At 47.0% G+C, this 25,180-nt stretch overlaps 11 protein-coding genes across 12 annotated transcripts; 5 read left to right on the forward strand and 6 right to left on the reverse strand.

The window, feature by feature from the left end:
* Positions 1–2: 2 nt before the first annotated feature.
* BDBG_07495 (uncharacterized protein) lies at positions 3–4,922 on the reverse strand. The gene is made up of 4 exons (XM_002622047.2): positions 4,111–4,922; positions 3,681–4,021; positions 1,347–3,600; positions 3–1,241 (listed from the first exon to the last, which is right to left on the reverse strand). The coding sequence occupies exons 1-4, from the start codon at positions 4,216–4,218 to the stop codon at positions 684–686; spliced, it is 3,261 nt and encodes a 1,086-aa protein (XP_002622093.2). The 5' UTR covers positions 4,219–4,922; the 3' UTR covers positions 3–683.
* Positions 4,723–5,064, forward strand: BDBG_07496 (uncharacterized protein; the record flags this gene model as incomplete). Its single annotated transcript, XM_002622048.2, has 1 exon — positions 4,723–5,064. One exon carries the CDS (start codon positions 4,723–4,725, stop codon positions 5,062–5,064), a length of 342 nt encoding a protein of 113 aa, XP_002622094.2.
* Positions 5,065–5,179: 115 nt separating this feature from the next.
* On the forward strand, positions 5,180–6,382 carry BDBG_07497 (GPI-anchor transamidase; the record flags this gene model as incomplete). The annotated part of the gene is made up of 1 exon (XM_002622049.2): positions 5,180–6,382. The coding sequence occupies one exon, from the start codon at positions 5,180–5,182 to the stop codon at positions 6,380–6,382; it is 1,203 nt and encodes a 400-aa protein (XP_002622095.1).
* Positions 6,383–6,886: 504 nt separating this feature from the next.
* BDBG_07498 (cell division control protein 45) lies at positions 6,887–10,409 on the reverse strand. Its single transcript, XM_002622050.2, has 2 exons — positions 9,514–10,409; positions 6,887–9,456 (listed from the first exon to the last, which is right to left on the reverse strand). The coding sequence occupies exons 1-2, from the start codon at positions 10,264–10,266 to the stop codon at positions 7,618–7,620; spliced, it is 2,592 nt and encodes an 863-aa protein (XP_002622096.1). The 5' UTR covers positions 10,267–10,409; the 3' UTR covers positions 6,887–7,617.
* Positions 10,410–11,149: 740 nt separating this feature from the next.
* Positions 11,150–12,830, forward strand: BDBG_07499. 2 transcript variants are annotated; one of them, XM_031723116.1, is made up of 4 exons: positions 11,168–11,627; positions 11,709–11,899; positions 11,976–12,197; positions 12,279–12,830. In XM_031723116.1, exons 1-4 carry the CDS (start codon positions 11,384–11,386, stop codon positions 12,351–12,353), a joined length of 732 nt encoding a protein of 243 aa, XP_031580211.1. In that variant the 5' UTR covers positions 11,168–11,383; the 3' UTR covers positions 12,354–12,830. The 2 variants fall into 2 exon arrangements, with proteins under 2 accessions (XP_002622097.1, XP_031580211.1); XM_002622051.2 differs by having other exon boundaries at positions 11,150–11,899.
* A 577-nt stretch (positions 12,831–13,407) lies between these two features.
* Positions 13,408–14,465, forward strand: BDBG_07500 (uncharacterized protein; the record flags this gene model as incomplete). Its single annotated transcript, XM_002622052.2, has 4 exons — positions 13,408–13,504; positions 13,580–13,659; positions 13,772–14,006; positions 14,131–14,465. The coding sequence occupies 4 exons, from the start codon at positions 13,408–13,410 to the stop codon at positions 14,463–14,465; spliced, it is 747 nt and encodes a 248-aa protein (XP_002622098.2).
* On the reverse strand, positions 14,216–15,880 carry BDBG_07501 (uncharacterized protein). The gene is made up of 2 exons (XM_002622053.2): positions 15,360–15,880; positions 14,216–15,119 (listed from the first exon to the last, which is right to left on the reverse strand). The coding sequence occupies exons 1-2, from the start codon at positions 15,751–15,753 to the stop codon at positions 14,875–14,877; spliced, it is 639 nt and encodes a 212-aa protein (XP_002622099.1). The 5' UTR covers positions 15,754–15,880; the 3' UTR covers positions 14,216–14,874.
* Positions 15,881–16,303: 423 nt separating this feature from the next.
* On the reverse strand, positions 16,304–17,768 carry BDBG_07502 (uncharacterized protein; the record flags this gene model as incomplete). Its single annotated transcript, XM_031723117.1, has 5 exons — positions 16,304–16,820; positions 16,903–17,279; positions 17,353–17,420; positions 17,489–17,525; positions 17,583–17,768. 5 exons carry the CDS (start codon positions 17,766–17,768, stop codon positions 16,304–16,306), a joined length of 1,185 nt encoding a protein of 394 aa, XP_031580212.1.
* A 1,842-nt stretch (positions 17,769–19,610) lies between these two features.
* Positions 19,611–19,916, reverse strand: BDBG_07503 (uncharacterized protein; the record flags this gene model as incomplete). Its single annotated transcript, XM_002622055.1, has 1 exon — positions 19,611–19,916. One exon carries the CDS (start codon positions 19,914–19,916, stop codon positions 19,611–19,613), a length of 306 nt encoding a protein of 101 aa, XP_002622101.1.
* Positions 19,917–20,050: 134 nt separating this feature from the next.
* Positions 20,051–24,727, forward strand: BDBG_07505 (uncharacterized protein). The gene has a single exon (XM_031723118.1). The coding sequence runs from the start codon at positions 23,250–23,252 to the stop codon at positions 24,162–24,164; it is 915 nt and encodes a 304-aa protein (XP_031580214.1). The 5' UTR covers positions 20,051–23,249; the 3' UTR covers positions 24,165–24,727.
* On the reverse strand, positions 20,901–22,824 carry BDBG_17623 (uncharacterized protein). Its single transcript, XM_031725304.1, has 2 exons — positions 21,865–22,824; positions 20,901–21,797 (listed from the first exon to the last, which is right to left on the reverse strand). Exon 2 carries the CDS (start codon positions 21,399–21,401, stop codon positions 21,129–21,131), a length of 273 nt encoding a protein of 90 aa, XP_031580213.1. The 5' UTR covers positions 21,402–21,797; positions 21,865–22,824; the 3' UTR covers positions 20,901–21,128.
* Positions 24,728–25,180: the final 453 nt, after the last annotated feature.

Consider the following 25,180-nt stretch of genomic DNA (forward strand, 5'->3'; position numbering starts at 1 on the left):
TTGGTTAGGCCGATCGAAAAGGGCAAATATTGAAATGGAGTCAATCAACCAAAGCTCCAAGCAAAACTCCATTGTCTAAATAAGCGTAAAATCATCATCATATCTCTTCTATTGGAAACACGGCTCGTTATCATAAACCTCATAAACATCGAATACTCAAAGGAGAACCCAGTATCTAAAATTCACTGCACACAAAATGGTGCTTTTGCTCCCAATCCCAATACTCAGCCCACCAACCGATCTCCATTTTCCCGGGGATTCATAAGATCACGAACTTCCACATCATATGTGCAATTCATTTTCCCTCTCTATCACTTATTCTCCGTGCTGTCTCAGGTGCTTGCGTAACTTCAGAATTGCTAAAGCCAGTGTTGTCGCAAGAAACCGCAGGAAGAATTCAAGCTAGCTGGGAAATCAAAAAGCGAAAATAAAACCAAATCAACTAAAAGCAGACAGACAGTACATGAGGCAGGCAAAAATCTGGCATAATACGAGGTAGGTAATATCTTCAGGGTTACATGCAGCCAAGGAGCAGAATTATTAGGGACCGATGGGGACAGAAAATTGCAGCGAAACAACAGTAACGAAGAACATAAACCAGGACAATAAGGAAGGATTCGGTTGTTTATCGGAATCATGTCACAGCCTTCCCTCACCTTCCTCACCATCAACGTCGACGACATTCAAAGTTTCAAATCCCAGATCTCTTTCTGCCAAACTTTAACACCGGTAATATCATGAAACTTCAACCCGTCATGAACTGTTACCTCACCATGCCCTACCTCCTCCTCATCATCATACTCATAATCCTCATCATCCTCATCATAGGAGTTTTCTACCTCGCTCCCCCATGGAAAATGCACTTCTTTCTCCTTGCCTTTGAGGCTCCCAGAAGCATGATGAGCAGTAGATGATGGGGGATGGCCGAAACCGTCTCCAACCCCATTCCTGTCCTCATCCGCGTCCTCGTCGTATAGTGAATGCACATTTTTACTCCCATCTTTTGAGCGGGAGGAGGAAGCCGGGTGATACTCTAGGCGGGAAATGGAATTTGTTCCGGGTTCTTTCACCGCATAACTTACGGCGATATATTCTACTTTCATGTGGGGGGATTGGATTACATTGTCGATGGCACAGAGCCTGATCTCACGGAGCATGCCTGAGCAGGAATCATTTTGGGTAAAGAGGATGTGCAGAACCCGAAGAGAGCGTAAGCCGTGCATGTTCAGCATAAGCACGTGCTGTTTCGATTTTAGATTTTGTCAGTATGTTCTACATACAGTTTTCGTGGGAAGGGGGGATGTGACCACACATAGGCAAAAAGTATGGATGCATTGGAAACTTACAAAATTAGGCGAGTTCAGGGCAACAACGAGCTCCTTTATCGCCGAGCCGCGTCGACCAACAAGCAGGGCGGCTTCTTTATTCAAAACCCAGGACGAGTCGTTGTCGTTTCGAATCATCAAACGCTTCAGATGTGTCACATGCTTTGTAAGTACCTGCTTCTTGATGTCTTCAATTACCACTTCCGTCTTGGGTGCGAAGGACTCGACTTTTGACCGATTGCTCCTTTCCACCATGAAGAGCTCTTCTAAGTAGTTCAGGCCATTCAAAAACGCCAGAAAGCTCGGTGTGACGTTATCTGTATGGATTGACGTTAATTGGAGTGGAGTGGTCTGGTGTAACTTAGTGAGCATGGCCCAGAATGGCCGTTGTGGTCCGACGTTCAGAAGACAGAGATGCTTCAGTGCCGAAAGATTGACGGCTCGGCAAAGTATGGATGGTTTCACAGGGATCAGGTGAATAGATAAACTTTCCACTGGGATTCCATGGTGTAGGCGAATATACGCTTGGATGGCGTCTTCAGTATCCTCCATGCCTCCGATTTCTTGATGCAATATAGAGGTCGGCGAGCCAGTATGCCAAGAATTGCCAGAAGCCCGAATAGGCTGTTTCCCTTTATATGATGAGCCTGATGCATGCCCATCCGCATCAGAAGAGAATACATTATTAGGCTGGGACAATTTCGGCTTGTCATGCAAAAATGGAACTGGGTCCTGATCTTCCGCAGAGCTCTCACTCAAGTCAAGAAACTCCTGATCTTCACCATCTTCATCGTTGACTTCATCAGGGTGCTCCATATCAACCATATCCTGCAACTTATCCTCAAATTCTTTCTCTTCCGGCTCAAGCATAGCGGGCTGCTGAGGATCTTCATTATGCATACCCTGTTGGAACTTACTGAAAATGCTCTCTCCGGCGTCGGATGGGGATGACGAGTAGTCCGCAAAGGCCTTACCGGTAGGCTTCCAATCATTGGCCGACTTTCCCGGGTGTACAGCATTGTTTTTATGCATAGATCCCGGGGTAGTCCATGAAGATCCAGGAGGGTAAGATCCCTGCGAGGGGTAAAATATTCTTTTGTTCGATGGTGGGAACTGTGATGACTGTGGATATACCAGACCAGGATGTTTCATAGAATGAGTTCCTTGGTCAAAGCCAAATGTAGTTTGGGATTGAGGCGCGCTAGTTCCGAATAGTGAGCCTTGCTTTTGTGTACCTGGGCCTTGTGCAAGTGGTGCTTTGTGAGAGTGCTTCTGGCTAGTGAATGGTTTCTTCTTCCCCTTCCGATAGACATTTGTGGCTTCATTTCTCTCCAGATAAATGGCTGCTGCTCTCTCGATCTTTTGAAGAGCCTTCAAATAAATGCTGGAGCCCCTGGAAGCGCCCTTGCTCCGTTCTAGCCTATGTACGATTGCGGACAGCTTTTCCACAAACATTCGATCTACGTCATGTTGCAATGGCCCGAGCGCTTGGATTTCTTTGTCTGCATTAGAAATTGCACGGTCCGCAATTCTCTCAAGGTTCTGCTGTATAGCAGTCCCTTTCTCCAGCCCAAAAATTTGAGCAAGGGCCTTCTCCTGGGCAGCACGTTCAAGGCGCACACCAGCATCATTCGTTGTAGGCGGGTTTCCGAATAATGATTGCGACCCTACGGGTGGTGGAGGCGGCGCTGGAGATGCCATCAAAGGACCGTTTAAAAACCCGCCATCGTCGTCTTCTTGTACGGTATCCGCGTCCGATGGATCCACAGGTTTCTTCCGAGCTTTGAGAGCCAGCGTATCCGAAAAAGATAGTTTTAAGGTTTTAAGAGTGGTTGACGACGATGAAATGCATTCCGCAATTTCTGGGACATAATCAAGGGTATCCACATCTAAAACTGCCAAGCTCTTCAAACTTGAAAACCTAGAGAAATTCCGGGCAGTATGAGAAAGCTTTCGAATATTCAACCGCTTCACTAGTTTTACATCAGCATTTGCCAAAAAGCCTTGCGCGGAACCCGAAGGGGGCGGTGGCTGATGATGATGATGATGGTGGTGATGGTGGTGGTGGTGACTATCATAGTGATAGTGATTCGTGGTTGGCGGCATAGAGGCAGTAGTAGGAGCGCCAAACGACAATGAGCCGGAGAGAGGTGGCATTGGCGAAGATGGGCAAGTAGGTAGCCCATCTTGCAATCGAACATGGACATTTTGGAGGCTTGTGTGCTTGCCTAATGTTGCGAAGATAGCGGGACTAAGCTCCACACGAACATTCCACCTAATAATCGGCTCAGAAATAAATAACTTTAGAAAAAAAAAATCACAAGCTAGATGTAGTACGAATAGGAAGTAGCTTACCGGAAACTTTCCAGGGCCACTATCTTTTTTATAGTTCCGAGTAGTAGAGTATTCAAAAACCTCCCAGAGCTAGATCTATATTTGAATTCCGAAGCTACACTTGCGTCAATACGATTGTCCTGAACTGTATCCAGGGATATTTCCTTGATATATGCGGCGTAGTTGTAGTCACTTATAGTCAGGGTATCCAGAACACCAGTTAGACGACCCAAAGTCAGTTGTCCTGTCGTTGGATCACGCTCATCAAAAACATGACTTAAGGAGCGATAGAGCTGGGCTGCAGCGAGGTCATGGAAAGGTTTTGAAACGCGGGAAAGGTTAACCAAATCCGAAGAGGAAGCCTAACAAAGCCGAGAAATGCGTGTGTTAATAAAGATGAGAGAAGCTAAGCGAATAGTGTTATCATTTTGCGGGGTTTGCGAGTACTCACATAGGAAAATATGGCATTGAGCGTCTCCGGGGGAAGACATAGTATTGGTGGTTTTTTTGGCTTTTTCTCGTAAAATGAAGGGCCAAAGCCATTAATGGGTGAATACATCGAGGCAGGGGGTTAACCAGCTAGCTATCAACTCTATAATCGGTAGAAGGGAGCTGATCCCGACGTTTGCGGGGATCCTTGGATCAAGATATTTGCACGGAGACAACACAGAACTGGGGATTCAAAGTAGTAGAAGAGAGATGATTGAACTTGAAATGACATTCACATTCATCAATATAAAAAGGTGATGCACGGAATAAAATGTAACATATAGCAAGACGGTAGAGCAGAAAATTGATAAACTCTCTAGGGCAAGTCGCAAGCTCAAATAGTCAAAAACAGGCTACTGTAGACTCTTGTATTCCTGATAGATAGGTATGAGTATGGTGGAGATAAACAGGCATCAACTAACAGCTGGCGTAGATATTTATTTCGAAGCAAACCAAGCTAGGTAGGTAACAATCGGCAGTGTTGTATGGGGGGTGGCATACATAGCCAGACAACAACTGAAGTGTCCTCTATCTGCAGAGAGCCTTGAAGACAAGCTAGATAAACAGAAGCAGAATGAGTGAATCTAGACGAGCAACAAGAAGGGGAGAACAGAAGATGAAGAAGAAGAAGAAGAAGAAGAAGAAGAAGATGGAGAGGAAGAAGAAGCAGAAGGGAATGACTCAAGTTGGTGAAGTTGAAACAGACAAGACAAAGATGGGGAATGCAGCAATCATGTTAAGCCGCAAACAAGAGCTTGGGCCGGGTAGCGGTACCTCCCGCCCCACGCTAGATGGTATGCGGATCCAGGTCACTTTTAGCGCCCGTGACTTCCAACATTCTGCCTTGCTGACAACGCATCCTCAACCCAATTCGGAAGTGCCCAGAACCTCAACTTCACCGCGCTTTTTATATTGAATTGTATTGCACATACATTCACGGCACTGCCTCCCAATCTACATACCTACTTAGTAGGTATTTACGTCTCCATGAGCTGAACTGTATTAAATATCTCTTCCCTCCCATCTCCGCCATGCGCCTCCTCTCTATTCTCCCCACCCTCCTCACCTTGCTCTCCTACCTCGTCTCCGCAGAACACACCTCTAATTGGGCCGTCCTCGTCTCTACCTCCCGGTTCTGGTTCAACTACCGCCATCTCGCCAATGTCCTCTCCCTCTACCGTACGGTCAAAAGGCTCGGGATTCCCGATTCCCAGATCATCCTGATGTTACCAGACGACATGGCCTGCAACCCTCGCAACGCATTTCCAGGAACGGTATATAACAACGCCGACCGCGCTCTAGACCTATACGGCGACAACATAGAAGTAGACTATCGTGGCTACGAAGTGACTGTAGAGAGCTTCATCCGACTCTTAACAGACCGGCTAGGTGACGACGTGCCCCGCAGCAAGCGACTGGGGTCTGATGCAGGAAGCAACGTCCTTGTCTACATGACCGGGCACGGCGGAGATCAGTTCCTGAAATTCCAGGACTCAGAGGAAATAGGCGCGTGGGACTTGGCTGACGCTTTCGGGCAGATGTGGGAAAAGAAACGATACCGGGAATTGCTCTTCATGATCGATACCTGCCAAGCCAATACCATGTACACCCACTTCTACTCCCCCAACATCATCGCCACGGGTTCCAGCGCCCTCTCTCAGTCGTCCTACTCCCACCATGCCGATAGCGACGTGGGAGTCGCCGTCATCGATCGCTGGACATACTACATTCTCGAGTTCCTGGAAACGCAGGTTACGAACCAGAACTCCAAGCGTACTCTAGGCGACCTCTTTGATTCGTACGACGAGTCGAAGATCCATTCTCAGCCCGGCGTGCGGTGGGATTTGTTCCCTGGCGGTGAAGCAGAAGGTAGACAGCGCATAGTTATGGATTTTTTCGGCAATGTGCAGAATGTCGATGTCGAAGGGAATCACGGAAACGCAACGGCCGATGCTAACTCGCTAAGGGAGGACCTCGTGGCCATCGCCAAGTTAGTTGAGGAATGGAGACTGCAAGAACCACAGATACATGCACAGTCCACTCCAGAATCGGCATCGAACAGCACCGGCGAGGGCGAAACGCATCAAGATAACACTGGCACGCCGTTCAAGATCTCCCCTGCTGCCATGAAAATGGACGACTCGAATAACTGGAGTAATCAGCTTGTGGGATTATCTGTATTAACGAGCCTGGGGGCGGTCTGGTTTGCTGGCTCTTTACTTGGGAAACCATAGCTGTGTTTTGATATTTTTTACGCTCTGATTCATTGTTTCCATTTCACTTCTAAGTCTGTTTTACCATCTATACCTCTTCTTTTGCTCTTCCTCTCTCTCTAAATTAGCTAGCGAGGGAAAATTTGTATATATATATTCTTCCTTTCTTGAAAGCTTTACGGATTGGACTACTTCATAGACAGACGCACAGTCTCCCTCCCTCCCCCCCCCATCACTCTCTATTGTAGTCTATGCCTCTCTATTACTTCAGCACACGTACAACCCCAAAATGGTAAACGGGTAGCCGAAAGAAAACCCGAACAGCCAAAATGTTTCAAGCACATCAATGGGTCAAAAAGAACACGGGTCAAAATGTAATCATAGAATATATACCATGAAGGAAAACAAGAGGCAGTCAGCCGGGAGCAAACTGACCTCATCGCATCCGGGGGTACAGATTGGGGTGAAAATAGGGAAGGAACAACATAAACACGAAGCGTGGGAAAAAAAAAAAAAAAAAAAAAAAAAAAAACCAGAAGAAAGATGAAGTACATGAAAAAAAGAGGGAAAAATCAACCAGTATTCACATGTATTACTTTCCTTCATATGAAACATTCTACTCCATCTTTGTAACTAGACTAGGGGTGGGGTAGGGTAGGGAGAGGATGAGGAAAAAATGTGAAAAAAAGCAAAGGAACAAATAGCAACAAAATAGTCATTATAGGAAACGCCATCCAGCAATAACCCTCCATACCCGCACAACGCTATATACAAGGTCTTTATGCTTCACGACGACAAAAAAGGAGGGCGAAATGGATGAAAGGAAAGCGCGGGCCATACTCCAAAAAATAACCTAATTGTAAAGAACGCGAAAAGGGGGCTCCAAAAGCATGAAATACGTGGAAATGTCGTGATAAGGGGAGGCAAGTAGTTTGCCAGTAGAGAGAAATGGGAGAATCAGGTCGGGAAAGGATGGGGGGGGATATATTGCGAATAACAGACGAGGGGTAACTGGGGAAATGGTTGAGATATATCGTAAATGCCGAGGAGGTAAACGGTGAGGAAAGTGGCCGATGGGATGGGAAATAGAAGAAAAGCGGAGGGCAACGCCCCGATGATAAGAGCTCGCAAACTGTACATCAAAGATGGAATGTTCAACAGATGTAGTCGGACCCCATAACGACGCTATGAGAGGTCTGTTGTAGGATTGGCAAGCATTGCAATGTCCGGCATCATGCAATGACCAGCCACTCATATTACCCAACAACGCTCCTGAAACTTAGCGCCTCAAGGAATCCGCCCAGATCTTCCTTCTCCACTTCCACAACACAATGCTCGAAGCTGTCAATTCTCACCCGGGCATTCGTCTCGTGAACAACCTCTTGGAACGCAATTCCAAAGCGGTTGCGCGCAATGCTTCGGCTGTGAATGCTACTCCGCTCATCAAAATCATCATCCGACTCCGAATCAGAACCAGACGAAGAATCATCATCCTCTTCTTCCTCTTCTTCTGTCCCATCATCCTCATCCTCTCCACGCTCCGCCCTCTCAGCCGCCCGTTTAGCCCGCCTCTCGTCCCTTTCCGCTCTCCTTTTCTCCTGTGCTTCCTTCTTTTTCCGCCTCTCATCGCGTCGCTGTGCGAGAGCGGCAAAATCCACCACCCCTCCCCCACCACCGGTTCCAACGACTACATAGACGTTCCTATCTTCGTCCAAGCCAGCCAGGACAAGTGGGGTCCCGACTGCCCGTTTGCCGCCGACTTTCATTCCGTCTCCCTTTTCTTGTTCTTGAACACGAACAGCTTCTCCAACCCATAGCGCGAGTTTAGTTAATGCGCCGGGGTTGGTGAAAAGTTTTACATCTGGCCCATCCTTGACCACCGCAATTCTAAATGCCCGTAAATGCCGGATTTGGTGTTTGGATAGTAGTGAGGTGCCCGTGCGTAAGATCGCACGGTGCAGATGTTGTGCAAGGGGTAGCGAGCTGAGGAGATTTGTTGGGGATTCGGATGAGGTTAGCGAAATTGCGTCATAGGCACTCCAGAAACGGGCAAGTATCTGGGAAGAGTCCGAACTCGGATCGGAAACGTCACTGGTCGCACTGTCGTCTTTTTCCCGGACGGTCTTTTGAAAACGGTGCCGATCGCTATCTGATGAAGTGGGATCTATTTTGCCGACTTCAAGAATAGCGCCAAGGATCACGCCAACGTCGGTGGCAGACAGACATGCCTTCCAACCCCAACTGCGTACAAATCCCCAGCCAGCATAAGTCCCAAATTGAGCTCCCGAGGATGCCTGCGGCACCAGGCCCTCCAGTCCGTACATTGGAGCATACTTGAGTAGTTTCTGCCGCAATCCACGCTTGAGTTCCATGTCCATGTGAGTATAATTCTGCTGACATTGGCTAAGACTCACGCCCATTTTGGCGAGAAGTTTGTGTAGACGCTTACGCCCATTTTCGCTCCAAAGATGAAGTCTGGCAGCCAGGTACGGGCTATGGAGCATGCTTTCGTACAAAGACCAGTGGCGGACGAGGAGGAATCGTGGTTCTGGAGAAAGCAGAATCGAAGTATCGTTGGGTGAGCGGCCAGTGGTGGGTATAACACCGCTGACTTCGCTCCTTTGAGCTTCACGGCCAGTCTCGGAGAGTTCGGGCGGGTTTAAGCGACGAACTTCGTCTCGAAGCACCTGCCTAATGCGCTCACCTCGCTCACCTCCCCAGCCAGCTGAGCCTCCAGACTCTGACGCATTAGATATCCCGACACCCGTCATGGTTCGTCCTGATAGCTCTAAGCTGGATACACCAACAATTGCCAGCCACAGAAGGTCATTATCTTCCCGGCCAAGTTCTGATGCAAGCGAGTATAATAGAGACGATATTGGCTCAGAATATGATGTGCCCAGCGAGTAGTACGCTCGCAATACACCTTCGTGTTTTCGTTTTAGTCGCACTAACCGACGCCGTAGAGCACGCGCCGAGGGCTGTTTCGGCGCGGCTGGAGATTCGGAGCCTGAGGAAGGAGACGGGGAGCGAGATGACTGGGAGGAATCTCGCGGTTGACGTTCATAACGGGTTGGCGATGTTATAAAGGATCCCTACAATATAGCCATTAGTCTAAGTATAAAATTAGTTTGTGATGTAATGGTACGAACAGTGTTGCTCCTGCGCCTTTGTCGCGGTGGCCCTTCGTCATCGGAGTGGTCATCATCGTCATCACGACCGGGCCATGACTTTCTTTTCTTCGTATGAACTCCAGAATCTTCATCTGTGTCCGTAGGACTGTCAGAATCGTTGCTGTCCACATCATCCTCGTCCAACTCGGGCATTTCTAGGAGCGCGCAGTAAGCCTCCCTTTCAGCCGCTAATTCCTCCTCGATGTCGCCATCGTCAAAAACAATTATTCCTTCATGTGACTTATAAGATGGCGTTATACATCCTTTATTCAACCCAACACTGCGTCTCTGATGTAAATCTTGTTCTTCCAGTCCAGCGTGTCCGGGGTATCCTCCAAAGACATTCCCCAGATTCCATGGTCTTCTAGCATCAATGACCCAAACTTCAACACCACCCATGCTCCCTGTCTCGTCCACATCGAGACCTAATACATCACTTAAATCTACCAGGCCGCCCACGCCCATGCAGACGACCACTCCCCCGCTCCCGCCCTGCGTGGTTCGCATGGGACGAACCAGCTCTTCTCCAGCGCGGGATAAATCGCCATATCCATTAATTGGCTGTATTTTGTGAGGAATATAATCTCGTTTGAGTAATGTCGTCAAGATTCGACATGCACACAGCGCATCTGGCTCCAGGGCGGCAAGTATCAGTACGGGTGGGGAGAGAGGATGGTGGGATCGGAGGAGATCAAAGTAAAGCTGGGAAATAAGATTCCGAGGTAAATACATCGCAGAAAGAAGCAGCAGATGGGACAAGCAAATTAAACATCGAATTGGTCAAGTTGGGCGTCTCTATCTCATGTTGATGTTTGGGGAGATGTGGCGGCTGTGGTGGAGGAAAACGCGGTATTGTTTTCACGCGTCGAACTAGAAGTCAAGTCTCTGGTAAAGCAAATACAAAGATACGGTATTGAAACTTACGCCCGATTGTGGTCATGTGATTTATTTCTTAAAACAACTTAGCGCGGTTGAACCCCAATTGACTTTTGAATCCGATGCTTGCTAAATGTTCCTCAGCGGAAAGAACCATGGTTCCTTTTCATGATTAAAAGCTTTATTGTGGGCAGGCATAGATTGCAGAGCTGTTTTCACTCAGTCCAAAATTTTCTTCAGCGGCTAATAATTTCTTTATTCCATGCTCTCGGGATCTCAGCTCAAGTAGAGGTCGGAACACCTCGACAAACCTACAAAGACGATGAAACTTTTCAATCACCAGAAACTCGTAGAATTGGAAATATCATATTCTCTTACAATGTTGGAATACTTGATAGGTGAAAGCTCCCTGTCTGCCATGACATTTGCGAATCAACCATGACATGCGGACTGAAAAGCGCCATGGGTTACTGTCAGCTTTACTATATACACATATATATAATTCAATCAAATAGGTGTTGAATTTCGAGTAATCGATGTTCCAATGATGAATTTATTACATTTCTACTTTCAACTCCATAGCTCCTTGCTGCAAGGACAAAATCGCCTATGCCGTCACAAGATGATGGACTCGCACCGAACCCGAAATCAGCAAGTGATGACGACAAAAATAGTTCTAGAAACCGCAGTTTTATTTATTTTCCTACAAAGCAAGAGCAAACTAACAAAGAGCAAACACGCTGATGATATTGCGGCTCTTTGAACCGCCTAGGGCTAGTCCGGCCCGACAAATAAGCTTCCGGCGCTCCTCTCCGCTCCATCTCTTGGACCTCGGCATACCGACACGCCGGCAATACATCATGCTGCAGATGAAATGCCTTGATTTATATAAAACCAAAACTCGCCATATCTGTTCAATCATTTAGTATCTACATACGATATTTCAATGGATCTACGCTAAGTGCTGCTCACCATGCCTCTTCTAACGCTCCACCTTCTATCTCTTACCCCCAACACCGACCCAAGAAGCTTTGTGAAAGAGCTTAAGAAGTCCCCAGGCGTCGAAGTCGTGGTGTTCTCCCGCCCAAGGCATGTGGTCGTCCGTTCTAACATCCTAGATAGTAACCCACTACAAACTACAAAATGGGACCTGTTAGTCCTCCTACGATCTCCTCAGAACTCAATTCCCGCTCCCCTTCGAGCTGCTTATATTATAAGTGAGTATTCCGTCAACGTGGGGATTCCGTCAAAGTTGATATCAACATATCCAAGCCGCGTTGAGAAGTTGAAACGTGGAGCTACTTCGGTACCCATTACGGGTTCTCTGGATGCTGCTCGGGGTAAACCTTCGTCTCAGAACTTGGAGCTCTCGCCTGATCTACTTGGGTTCATGGATGAGCTATTGAAGACGCATGACAAGCCTGTGACTATGCTTAATCTTCTACATTTCCACCGTGGTGGGAAACCTGAGTACTATAAATATGGGCAGGTGTGTTTCAACTTTTATTGATGAGTTTATGGTGTTTGCACCTTAGTGACAATAGACCATTGACTCTTTCAATCAGGGATTCGTTAAGGTTGCCGGTAGAATTGGTGGTGATGCGAAATTGGTTGGCAATGTCGTTAAACCTGCTGCGGGCCTGCGCGATTCTCGGGGAGACCCAGACCGACCTGAGGGAGACTGGTGGAACGAGATTGCTATTGTTCATTATCCGTCCATCCGACACTTCTGCGACATGTTGGCTTCAGATGAATATCAGGATATCAATTCCAAGCATCGGCTGAATGTAAGTCTGAGACGCTTTTTGGATTATGTTGCGTAGAGATTACCAAGATGTGAATGGGTTCTAATATAGCTGGACCGTTAGGCTTTGAGGGATACCTTTCTTCTGTGCACTACAGAATTTGATGTTGAGGATGACGAGCTGTCCGCGAAGCTGTAGTAATTTTGGCAAATCCGTATGGCTACCATGATACACAGTCACAGCCGGCCTGAAGTTTCTAACTAGTATTGAATGATTCTTTAACCAGAGCTGAAGGGTAATATAATATTCGTTCCTGCTATTAAAAATTTTACCTTCACCGAGTACACTTCCAAGCCGCTCGCTTTCCGGTTGTAGTTATTGAAACAATCCGCAAGCTGCTAAATAGGAATAGCCGTCGTTAATGTATTTAATTGGTCCTTTGGCTAGCGACCCGAATCTCTAAAATATTATATAGTCCCCAATCATGTATTGTTATTTTCTCAATTCTTGATCACGAAACGCTGGGTCAACTGCTCTCACAAATCTGCAACAGCTAGATATATCGTAGCTCAAGAGGCGGGAACAATCTTAAATCTGTGCTCCGCCTGCGAATAAATATGCCTTGGCCCTTCATTCCTTCTTCCTGTGCAGACTGCGCTCATGACAAGATTTGTGTTTTCAATACTCTGGCCGGATAATCTCTGGCCGGATAGACTCTCCATTTTCCAAAGTGGAGTAAGTTTCACGCAGTCTCATCAATGAGCCTCCTGGTTGCAAAAATGAGCATTGGAAGTTTATTTCCATGATCTCAGGGCCGCCAGTTTGAAATCACAAAGAGGGGATAGCAATTCTGACTCAATTTCCATTCCGATTTTCATTTATTATCATATCCTCCTATCTTCGCCAGCAAAGTGATTCCTGGGCACTTGAAGGTCGACGTAACTATGGCTTTAAAAAGGGAAGCCTATTTAAATTAAAGTGCCGCACCTCCAAACGGATACACAGCTCTTTTTTGGGAGCAAGCAAGCCTCCAACTTCATTAAGTGGGTAAACCGGGAGTTGCTGAGTGGATCAGTTCCTCCATTTCACGGACTGTGTTGCCTGCCTCGACCCAGTGCTGGTGGCTATCCGCAAGCTAGGCTCCGACTTGAACAATATAAGTATCGTGTGCTCTACCGCGCGGTGTGGGATGTCCTATCCAAGAGATTCCGATAACTGCTTTTACAGAAAAGACTCCACATAACGCTATAGAATGATGGATAGCAAGGAAAATGCTCCTCGGATCAAAATCGTCGCACCGGAAACGCAGCCTGAAAACGACAACAATGCTGATGAGAAGAATTCTCGAGGTCGCAAACTTGCTGGAAGGATATCCCAACTCGACTAGCCTCCAAAGAGCTTGGATTTCACAATATCCGGTGTAGACTGCGAGTACAAAGTTCATTCCAGCGTCATTTGCTCCCAGTCACGATTTTTCGAAAGGGCAGTAAGGGGGAGATTTGCGGTATGTCTCTAATTCTTCCCCCATATGGAGTCCCTTTACTTCCGGTCCCTGCTTCTCCATTTCAGCTATGTGGCAATTCACCAAGCGAACGAATTGGCTAACTTCTTACTAGGAAGCAACTACGAAAAGAATACATCTCCCGGAGGTGGATGCCGATTCTTTGGAATTATTAATTTCAATTCTATACGGCTTCGAATCTACATATTCTGCAGAGCTCTGGCCGGAAGGTTATGAGGATATCAGGGGATTACTTGACGGTGTTGACCAGACAAATCACTACACTATACCGACCGAACCTTCAATAATCGATTTTGAAGGCTCCTCGGACAGCTCCCAGGAAAACACAGGTCTTCGACTGCTCCGCTTATACTCTCTCCTTGACCGGTTCGATATATTTTGGCTCCAAGCTTGAGCAAAAAGTATCGTCCTTTTATGGGCTAAAGTCAATATCCGCAACGCCAGCATTTATAGAAGTGATTCAGGCGGTTTACCGATGCGAGACTGGAAACTACACCGAACTCGTCGACGGAATCTTCGCACTCGTCTTGGACAATGTGGATTTATTGATTACCGACGAGGACTTTTACGAAGTGGTAGTGGAAAACGGGGAACTCGGAGCAGAATTGCTTCGACACATTTTATTGACGAACAGGATTGCTGATTCAGCTTTGGGCATGCACAGCTCTCTGATGAAGCTGCACAATATTGGGGGGAAGAAGTTGGTGTATGAAAGGGTAAAATTGCAGCTGAGAACTCACCACCAGTTGACTCAATTTTCGGGCCTGGCTAAACCGCCTGTACAGTAGATATTAGTGATTCCCAAGAATTAATTGAATCATGGTACATGGTTGAATATCCTGCTTCATAAGCCGACGGGGTCTGCTTGCTTCCTTCTAACACTCGAACAAACATGGAATCTGACACTCAATGTTACCATTTCTCTCCAATAAGCACAAAGCCATAGCAGACTCTTCTTCTATTACTGCTATGATAACTAACATAACAACCCCAATCCCTATCCAAACATTTGATATCTTTAGTTTCCGGGAAATTGTCGTGCAGGGAAATTTCCAGGTGTTATACCCCTAAACAGGCTGGCTGAGAATCAAAGCTCTGACGTCCCTGATCTCATAGCTATCATTTAAACCCACCACAGAAACAAACCCCGTCAACCTCGCCGTGGCATACATATGTAACTAGTTACTTATCTCAAATTTAGTCCTCCGCCGCCTTCGGTTCCCACCTCATCACGTAATACTCAACGTCCCACTTGCCCATCAAATAGTGGTCGTGCTCGATATCGACAAACCCATGCTTGAGATACACGGGGTGCGCCATCATGGAAGACTCAAGCCAGATAGGCACCATTAGATGGTTAGCCAGATCGCGTCCCCAGTTTATTAGCCGGCTGGCGAATCCTTGGCCCCTATATTCGGGGAGGACGAAGAGGGTATCTAGCTCTGGAAATAATGTTAACTGGTGTTAACATTGATACATGGATATAGCTGGATAGGCGCCGAACGTGGACCGATGTATACCACTGATCATAAGAAGCACGCAGGTATTCTTGAGTTGATCTGCTCTCGTCCAGTCGATCTGTGCCAGGGCAGGATCTTTACATCAGGGTGGAGAGGGGCGTAGATCTATATCAAGCCTAGAAGACGCCGGCGACGAGAGAAATGAAACAAGCGGAGACTCACGGATATGGCCCTCCTTCAATAGCCTCAGCTTCCGATCCACAATGGCTTTAAACATCGTATCCAAAATGCTCTTATCCTCCGGATCCTCAAGCCATATCATATCATCCGTACTCAACTCTGGTCGCTTCAGGGGAACGTACACGGGATTCAGCTTGTAATTGACCACTGCGGTGATTTTATTACTATTGTTCGTATCGATGGCCTTGAGCCAGATGGAGTTACTCTGGGTGGCGAACTGGTTCAGGCTCCGCTCCATGAAGATCTGCCGGTTGCGCGGGGTGTTCTCGCCATGGATGAGCAACTGGAAGGGTTCATGTTGGAACGCTCGGAAGTGGCCTTCGATTATTTCCTCCCAGTCTGAGGCTTCGATTTTGGTGATAACTAGATGCACCATGACTAGGACCTGGAGCCGGGTTCTTAGTATCTTGTAGCGGGTATCGTAGTTATTTTTTCCCCTTAATCTTTGGTGATCGGAAAAAAAGTTATGGGGTCGGCCAGGTAGGATCGAAGTTGCTTACCCCGGTCGTTCTTTTAGAATGTATTAATTAGATCATCACAATTGCTAGCGGCCAAATTTCTGATACTTAATCATAGCTGGTCGGTGGTGGATTTCATTAGCAAGATAGCTGCAAGTACTGACAAACTGACGTCTGCTTGTTCTTATCGCTGTAGACAATGCTCGTTGGGAAAATTGGCGATATTTGCTAATTACTTACTCCCATCCGCTCTCGACCATGGGCCGGTGCAGGTACACCCATCTCAGAACTATTTCATTCGTACCTTGACGTTTGGATGCTAGTTATATTGACTTAGAACTTCTTGAAGCGGAGTGAATGGAACAGGAACTCAACTTGAAAACGCTGCTATGTGAAAGCTCGGAAGGGGGAAAAAGAAGCAATGTGCTACCCTCATATATTTCATTACAATATAGGAACTCAAATAAACTACTGCACATGCTCCTGCCAGCCGAAATCCGTTTTCACCCTGATACCCATTGGAGGTGTGGTTTGGGTCTGACTTTCCGAGTCAATGTCACTGGTCCCATTTCTTCTAAAATCATCCATCTCGAAATGCGCAGAGACTGTCGTTAGCATAGTCTCGTCATCCGCCGGTCGCAAGCGCATTCGACCGTTTCCAGATGTCGTCTCATCCACTGTATTTCCTTTAATTCGTTTAAACCCGCTCTTCTTGGTCCCGTCCACCGTAGTACTTTGTTGTGTTCGCACCAACGCAGGTGTAATGCCTGGGCCAGTACTGCTGCTTTTCCCAAATTCCGTCCCAAATACAGAACGGCTCACCCGCTGGAGAAGAGGGCGTAGGGTTGGTAGGCAGGCGCAGACAATGCCAAGGCATGGCTCGACGAAGGACCAGAGGAAAATATTGACGAGAATGAATGTAACGTCCTTTGCTCTCGCGAGGTCGCCCATAAATTTTATCCTAACAATACTTACGACGCAGACACTGTAAAACAGCCAAATGGTTATTAGCTATGGAACTTCTAGTGAGAAGAATAGTGCTCAGACAGGAGCAGGACATCACGCACAAGGTGCCTAACAAGAACAAACTGGATACTAGGATCTTTTTCGTTCTGGGCATCTGAAGCCTCCAGATCAGCGGTATGGGAACAAGAAGAATCAATACGTCCGTAGCGACATTTGCTGCTGCATTTCCGAGGTAAAAGACGTGTGGATGGAAGAGGCAACGTCCAGACTTCGCATCCTCGACCTGGGTCCAGTAATAGGATATAGGCTGGCAAGAAACGAGGAGAGTGACGGTGCATGCGATGTAATAGCCGCCAGAAAGGAAAAAGCAGACCCACATCGTCCAATTCATCCCAAAGATACGTCGATAAAATAACAGGATTGAGAATTTGATGAGTGGGACGTTGAGGATATACAGGAACATGTATATATAATGGATCTTCCATCAACCAAAAAGTCGTCAGTGATTCTATTTCGCGTTGTTCAATAATTCTTTTTATCCTGCAGCTCACCTTTATTAAAATCATCACGTCAGACAGAGGTATAACCCAGACATGCCTCCCAAGGCCATAATTACCCCCTGAAATCAACCACTTCGGTTAGAATGGATATTGAGAGTCAGATTCAATTGCCCAAGGTAACCCTCACCTATTATTGCAAGGACGAAACTGCATGTTACCGAAAACTGGCAAACAAATAGTTAACAACCCATCAGAGTCCGGCCGGTTACTGGAGAACTCACGAGGGAAAGTAATATTAGCCAATCATCGATTTTAATTGCGAAGTTCTGTATCTTGGTTCTTGTATAGAAACGGAGAGCAACGGCAATGACAGCAAGGCCATATACTGTTGCCGCGGAGGCATTGAATTCACGATTGCGGTTTTCCGTGAGGTCGATACCGGGAGGAGGCTCACCAAGCACGCTCATCACGCTCAGGAGCCTCGAAAACGAGGCGGAAAGCAAGGCCGGAGAACAAAACCAAATATAATAAAGAATAATAATGGCAGATAAATAACTCACGACAGGAAGCCCCTCTCATCCACGGAAAAACGAAAATTGTCCACATCTCGCATCAGATCTGCAGCAGGTCTATCTTGTTTTATAAAAAGGCGATGGACAAGGCACTAGAAGTTTGCATTGGTTCCCTTTTCCATGAGAGCAAATAGGACGAAGCCACTAATAAGAACATGATGAAACTTCCACGCGATCTCAAGCCTCAGGGCCGCCGATAGAGCTTACCATTGGTGGCTTTGGGCTCCCTTCCCCATATAGCGCGCCGCCGCCTGGGATCGTGGCTGCTATCAGCACGCGAACACTGGATTCTGCGAGGGGTCTTGCTGGGATCTTGGGGGCGTCTTCAAAAATATCGCGTGTTGACTTAGTACAGTACGGAGTACTCCTCAGCGACTTCCCCAAGGCTAGAGTCGGTATGCATCATATTAGCTTGCTGTGTTTTGAAGCCCAAGGCATCAGGAACAGGTGGTTTCTCGCCGTTATGTCATGGCCTCAAGTTATGGGATCTGTTGATTCGAAGAAAGTTTCGTGTGGGGGTTATGCAGTAAGTAGCGCGGAAAGGGCTGATTGAATTCCAATCATCGCACCTCTCCGCGCGCTCATATGTATGTCACCGTCTTGGCTTGTGAGGCTTTGGGAGCCGGGGGGGATATTCTTCCGATCAACGCGTCGATACCATTGACTAATTTATTTTAAGTTTGCTCCGTCGCCTGAAGGGCTTCGACGAACACTTTTTAGAGGAGCAACCTGCCATATCAAGTTTAGACGGTGAATAGAAGGTTTCCTTAGTGAGCGCACTATTATGCCTGTGGGTCTCAGGGGCGCTGCTGAATGCAAACTGAAAGTTTTCCGTAAAACTGTCGCAAAAAGGCCACTTCAGTCTGAAAACCATCGCGAGCGCTACTACATCAGCTGGACAGCAGACAACTGACAGAGTTAATTGGTATGGAGATAGCAGTGTCTGGCATTCCGTCTTCATTATATAACGATTTGCGGGCCGTAGGACAGTGTCAACCGGATGCTTGCCGTCCTCATGATTCCGTTACGTTGTAATCTGGACTGGCGCGGCGCCAGCGGTAGCATCCAGACCCATGTCATCAGAAGGCATCGCAAAGATTTTCCCACAGCTGTAGTTGGCTGGAGCCCGAACCTGACAGGCTTGCAATTCCCCGATGCTTTTGTGCAGACTCCGCCTGGGATCGGAGTTAATGTCTACTATCACCTCGCTTAACAGCGCGCACAGTCGCGACGTTGATTGGTGCTATTCCGCCAGAACAAGCGAAGCATCCTTGATTCTCTGTTCAGGAAAATCCGAAGCTTTTCCTGATTATGATGAACGCTGGAAAATCTCAGATTTGGAATATTCAAGATGCGTCCCTGACTGGTCTGGAACTCCAACCAAGATACATATTACTGTTTTCTGTTTACGGAGTAGTTTGCTCTGACTCGTGCAACTGCCATTTCGCTGTTCCGTCCGGATCTTCAAGATGTAGCCTCTATTTCAAAATAATGGATATTTCAACAGTTTCCGCATCCTCATCGCAGATCTGTCGAGCATGCCCTACAGAGTGGGGGCGAGTTGCTGCATGGCTTCTAAAAACCATGTGGCAAGTCCGCTCAGACCCAACGAGAGTTTATTTTATGTCTGCACAGTAACTTAAGTTACTCCGTACAGACGCCCTACTTATTAGGTTACTCTTGATAATCACACCCCCTCACTACTAGACAGATCAGCCTGGGAGTGATGTTTGCTTTTTATACGAAGAAGCTGAGCATATTATCCCCGAAGCTAGATCTCCAGGGAGTATTATTATTACTATGCGTAGAGTCTGAAGTCTGTGACTTCAAGTTTGTACTCTTATTATAATAGCTTTTCATTAAAGTCATCGATTTGAACCCCTTCTCCCTGCTGTGGTCGAGTGCTTCTTGCATTCCAAGGTTCTTATGTATGTGACCACTCCATGGCTTTCCCGACCTCAGTTTCGTTGCAAGACTCCCATTATTTTCCGTCAGCAAAGCCGAAGATTCCTCCACCATCACCTGCTCACCTTGACTGTTCATGCTGCAACCTGGTCAAGCCTAACATTTGGCCAAGAGAGGGCTTAATGCCACGTTATCTAATCCAGCCCCACAAGAAGCCCAGGCTGGTTTCAGATGCTTGGAGGACCTCCTTTTTTGTCATGGCAAAACGATATATACTGAAGGCGAATAGATCCGCGAGAGGCTCTGGATGCTAGCTTTCATCTTAACCAGGGTTTACTGGGTTATCTTAGCTTACTATGATTTATCAGGTCCGCCAACTTCAAGTTCAACACCCTCGCGCTAGCACAGATGTTCAAAAGTGGAGAGGGGAATTTGGTTGGACTCGCATCACACCCGAAATGGAAGGTCACAACTTACACTCCCTAGTTTCAAAGACGGGCAATAATCGATGTGTTGTGTCGCGTGTTAGCAGTGTTGTTGGCACCGCCCGAATCTATCCTACTTCAATGGCACCCATACCGAAGCATGGCTCGTTACGGACTCACCCTTAGTCTCCCTCCACTGATCTGAGGAACGAATTGATCAATGATGAAACGAGGCTGTGTTTAGCGAAGGGAATAGTAGTACGTTATAATCTTTTACTCTTGCGCCTACTATTCACTCCTACTGAGAGAAAGCTCTCTCGCTGAAGGCGGTGGATGTGAGCGAGGATGTAAAGGGCTGCCATAAATGCATGTCAAAACCGGGGCCGAACTTGTCTCAAATCTTGTGGGACACGGTGAAGATGTGATACTGCCCAACCGTGGGCGCGCGGAAGTTATCCCCTTGGGTATTACCGTACCCCTGAGGTCTGATGACCCAGAGGCAAATCCTCTTCCAAGGAAAGCTATACTAGACATGTTAGTGATAATCTTGCAGTGGGCATAACATCGACTGACTGGCCTCAGAGGTGGAATATATCTCTAGACGTCAACGATCCTGATGGATCATCTCTTGACTTTAGTCCGTTTGAGATGGTGTTTAAGGGAACTTGTGTCACGTTTGACGAAATTCAAGACGAAATTCAGGATGTTGATTATCCCTCGAACATTTACAGGATAGGGTACTATTCGCAATTGCATCTAAAACCTGGCTTGCCTGTCAAGTTCATAGGACACTTCGTACGCCAATTATGAACGGGATTGTACAGTCGATCTTCCTAAATAAGGGGGCGTGTGTTGACGTTCTCCGTTTCCCACTTGTTCAGTTTATAATCGTTCCACCCGCCCGTACCTCTCTATGGCGACCCGTTTATATAATGTCATAACTAGTCAACAACTTCCACCTTGGTAGGACGAGCGCGTGAACATACCTAACTGTACCAGAATATATTTGACCCTCACCTGGGTTGCCAGGACGCATGGGCCATAGGCGCGGATGTAACTTGTCACCAGCGCCTCTTTTCCAGAGGTGAACGCTCGATTGGGTTATATCTTCTTCAACATACCCATCTTTAGGCAGGATGTCTTTGCTTAAGGGTGCGCTGATAGTGACAGAGCCAACCTTTACAAAATAGGATAGCATTTTTCAAAGCGTTAACGCCGGGTTCAGCAACAGAGGTAAAGCAGCGGTATTTGTCCACGATGACCACATGTGCATGGGCAGTAATCCGGATTTTGATACTCCTAAGGCACTAGAGCCGATCAAGAAACAGCCAATGAAAGTCATAGACGTCGTGGAGAGTTCCTGAGGGTTGTGGAGATCCGGATCTTGCGCAGGCCTGCGCCAGGGAGAAGTTCGGAGTTAATGACACCTCCAGGTGTTTAGTGCATCTGAGGAGAGCGGGAGGTGAAATAACTTCCCTGAATTTTCTTCAGAAGAGGCGGTTTCTCACAGTATCCACTGAAGGCCTGGAGAGATCGCATGTCGGCGAGTACAAACGTTGTCGACCCATATATCGATAACAGGCATTCCGAGGAGCTATAGCAGGTTAGCATACGTACAATACCTCACTACTTGAAGGAGTCATGCTCTCCCGAATACACACATAATTTTGCACTATAACAGCATGGGTATATAAGCACTACGGGTCGGGACATCATTGTTTCCTCGCTGCCGTTTCTTCTCACAAGTCACTCCCGAAACCGAAAATGTACACATTGCCTGATCACCGTGTAATTCCGCAGCAAGTTCGCCGCAAGCCGAGGGATTCAAATAGGGGGATTTGAGCCGGCGGCTGTATTCAACATTTATCTTATGGTGATCAAGGGGAACACCAAGCTGATTCCTTAACGCCTCGATGTCCTGCTGTAGCTGGTCTTCCACTTGGTACTCTGTAGTACATTGCCAACGGCAGAGATGTGAATTGTTGGCGTTGGTAAAGTTGCTATGCCATAGGATATGTGGGGGAAGTTTGTAGGAGTGCTATAGCTCGAGGTAAATCGAGTCTCGGATCTCGCGGGGCAGGACGCTGATAAATCCAAATTGGACTTGTGGGTTCATAGCCATGCTGTTGGTGGTTGGCTGGGCGGGGATGCTAGAGTAATGAAAGGTAGGATATTTCCGATAACAGCGAGGGGTGTATATAGGTATGCCTTCGCATGTATTCTTTCTTGATAAGGCGAAATTATACACGCATGCAAGCCGGGTGGGCGGTGGGTAGTAGTGTGTTGGCTACGCTTGTAGAACTAATAGAGTTCGGCAAATCTCTCCATCATGGATGTAATGGTTAATAGATCAACTGAAAGTGCGTGAGGTTGTCCCAGGAAAGTTCCAGGCCTCGATGGTCACAATGCCTTCTCGGCCTTGCTACGTTTCAGAGACCGGTTGGATGGATGGAGGTGGGCTGGTTCAGGTTCAGAAGTCCTGCCATCGAACCAGCGACATGTAGACGCCCAGATTCTGCCGTACCGGGCTTTCAAGTAGGGAATATTCACGAATCCACCTTAACAAATAAACTCTTGTTAAATAACACCTCTGGATAGCCCCGCGTCCAGGGAGGTTGACGACAAGGCGACCTGACAGCACGAATTAGGGCTATGCCAGCACCAATCAGGGCAAGACGCAGTGGCTTAGGGCTGCACCGTCCATGCAGAACATGCATGACCTCCCGCAACGGAATCTGCCTCACTGCTTCAGGCCATTAGAAAAAAGTGGTATATAAAATAGAGGAGCTTGTCCCACTTTTTGTCGTTTCTTTATGATTCAATTTCACTCCTTTACCATCTAAATCAGTAGTCAACCGTTGTGGTTCTCATGCTAACACTTTCAGAGGACTTTTGAAATTCTGTCTACTGTCAACTCCTATTATACACTACTTGATAAATCGATAAACTCGATCTATTTTTTTTCTACATCTCGCGCGTATATGCTTGTCCGACTTTCAAACAACCAACTGCCATATATCAACAAAGGAAGAAAGAAAGAAAGAAAATGTCCGGCTTCATGCGCTCCTTGAGGAAAGGGATCAAGCGGGCGGAGAAGGGGAAGAGCAAGATATATGACTGGGCGAATCAACCGGCGTCTTCGCAAGACCAATCACCTCATCTTGATCTGCCACCAGCTTACTCGCCCACGGAAAGAGATCAGCAATACAGCGTACGAAGTCATGAGACCATAGAATACGCTCAGGAATGCGCCGCTGATACCTCGCCATACGCCTTTCTTCGTGACTTCGACACCATCCTCGTTGTCGACGACAGCGGAAGCATGATAGGCTCCAGATGGCACGAAACCAGAGAAACAATCGCAGCTATAGCTCCAATCTGCGCCGAGTTTGACGACGATGGCGTGGATGTATACTTCTTGAACGAAAATAACTGGGCGGAGCCAGCAACCGGAGGCTTCCTGAGAATCAAAACATCCGCTGCTGTTAACGAGCTCTTTGATCGGGTTCATCCATCGGGACGAACGCCCGTGGGAGCTCGACTGTATGACATCCTCAAACCGTATCTGAAACGCGTCGAAGATATGTCGAAGGCAGCTCCTTCTAGCCGATTTAGCGGGTCACCTGTTAAACCGATTAACATCATCGTGATCACAGATGGCATCCCCACTGACGATGTGGAAACGGTGGTGGTCAACGCAGCGAGACGGCTGGACAAATGCGACGCGAAACCGTGGCAAGTGGGGATCCAATTTGTGCAAGTTGGCGATGATCCATCCGCGAAGAAGTGGCTCCAGAGCCTCGATGATATCCTACACAAGCGATACGACATTCGGGACATCGTTGATACAGCACCGTGGAGCGGGGCCGCCCTTACATCGAACACGATTTTGAAGATCATGCTGGGAGGGGTTGATAAGAGATACGACCGACAAGCTGTTTCCAAAGCGGGGGGCAGATAGTGGTTCCTCCATTTCTTTCTTCCGTCCTTCTTTCTTCCCTTTTTCCTCCTTTGTTCCCATTCCGGGATACCTTAACAGGTTTATCACGTATTTATTTACTCATCCCAACTTGCTTTATTTTCATTTCGGTTATTATTGGGTGAAGGATCCCCTCAGATTTTTGATTCCCTCGTATTCGGATCTTGTATTCGTATCGAATGGTGCCCTGAGCACTTCCAACACTTAAAAACAATGTCATTTTCTTATCACTTCTGTTGTAGATATCTCATACCGTCATATTCATATAATTTTGCCTTATAACTTTTCAAGTCTCTGCTCTCGAGATAGCTAAATCGCTACCAGAGGACGTTCACTGCCTATCAACCAATCGTCAGTCAGTCTCCATATAAATGCTATCAGAAAAACAGAGAAAAAAAGAAGAATACCAAATGAGTAACTAGCGCCTTGTAATTCGTAATCCATGCACCAGAAATTGGCGACAAATAGCAGCAATAATCAGAAAACAAGTATGCAACCAGAATCAGTTTCTGAAAAAGTGCATGTGCAGGCCCAATCACACATGTAGAAAATGGAAATGTTTCATTTTCCAATTCCGGAATGACAGGACACAAGCGATGTTGTCTTGTGTAATTAATGATATGCAGCAGGAAGAAGCCCTCCTGTACCTACGTACGAACACTGCACAAGCAGATAGCAGATACTGTTGCTCAGGTACCGCCTGTTGCGCTGACAGGTTCGTCGTAGAAAATATTTTCGCCTTCCCGTTATGCCGGAGAGGCCGCGTTCAAGCTTGATATACCCGATACCCCATGGAACCAAGCAGAAAAAGATCACCAAGAATTTTTGGCTTTCAAAGGGTCAGGATATGTATGGAATTTGATATTTTCGGCAGCGTTTCTTTCTCGCTCTCCTCATCAATCGGAGACAGAATTAATTCTCCACCCATATGCAATGGTAATGTCACCACGGCATATCGTCAGCACAACATTTTTTGTACAAGACTTTAAAATATATCT

This window comes from Blastomyces gilchristii, assembly GCF_000003855.2.
Source record: "Blastomyces gilchristii SLH14081 genomic scaffold supercont1.19, whole genome shotgun sequence".
NCBI lineage: Eukaryota > Fungi > Ascomycota > Eurotiomycetes > Onygenales > Ajellomycetaceae > Blastomyces > Blastomyces gilchristii.

Excerpts from the sequence above, each read along its gene's own strand:
- BDBG_07495 (XM_002622047.2), bottom strand. The coding sequence starts at position 4,218 with ATGTATTCACCCATTAATGGCTTTGGCCCTTCATTTTACGAGAAAAAG. Across the intron at positions 4,022-4,110 it reads TCAATGCCATATTTTCCTAT|GCTTCCTCTTCGGATTTGGT; the intron begins GTGAGTACTCGC and ends CGGCTTTGTTAG. Across the intron at positions 1,242-1,346 it reads CCCTGAACTCGCCTAATTTT|CACGTGCTTATGCTGAACAT; the intron begins GTAAGTTTCCAA and ends AAATCGAAACAG.
- BDBG_07498 (XM_002622050.2), bottom strand. The coding sequence starts at position 10,266 with ATGTATTTACCTCGGAATCTTATTTCCCAGCTTTACTTTGATCTCCTC. Across the intron at positions 9,457-9,513 it reads AAAGGCGCAGGAGCAACACT|GGATCCTTTATAACATCGCC; the intron begins GTTCGTACCATT and ends GCTATATTGTAG.
- BDBG_07499 (XM_002622051.2), top strand. The coding sequence starts at position 11,384 with ATGCCTCTTCTAACGCTCCACCTTCTATCTCTTACCCCCAACACCGAC. Across the intron at positions 11,900-11,975 it reads AGTACTATAAATATGGGCAG|GGATTCGTTAAGGTTGCCGG; the intron begins GTGTGTTTCAAC and ends TCTTTCAATCAG. Across the intron at positions 12,198-12,278 it reads ATTCCAAGCATCGGCTGAAT|GCTTTGAGGGATACCTTTCT; the intron begins GTAAGTCTGAGA and ends CTGGACCGTTAG.
- BDBG_07501 (XM_002622053.2), bottom strand. The coding sequence starts at position 15,753 with ATGGTGCATCTAGTTATCACCAAAATCGAAGCCTCAGACTGGGAGGAA. Across the intron at positions 15,120-15,359 it reads ATTGAAGGAGGGCCATATCC|AGCTAGATACCCTCTTCGTC; the intron begins GTGAGTCTCCGC and ends CATTATTTCCAG.
- BDBG_17623 (XM_031725304.1), bottom strand. The coding sequence starts at position 21,401 with ATGCTATCCTATTTTGTAAAGGTTGGCTCTGTCACTATCAGCGCACCC.
- BDBG_07505 (XM_031723118.1), top strand. The coding sequence starts at position 23,250 with ATGTCCGGCTTCATGCGCTCCTTGAGGAAAGGGATCAAGCGGGCGGAG.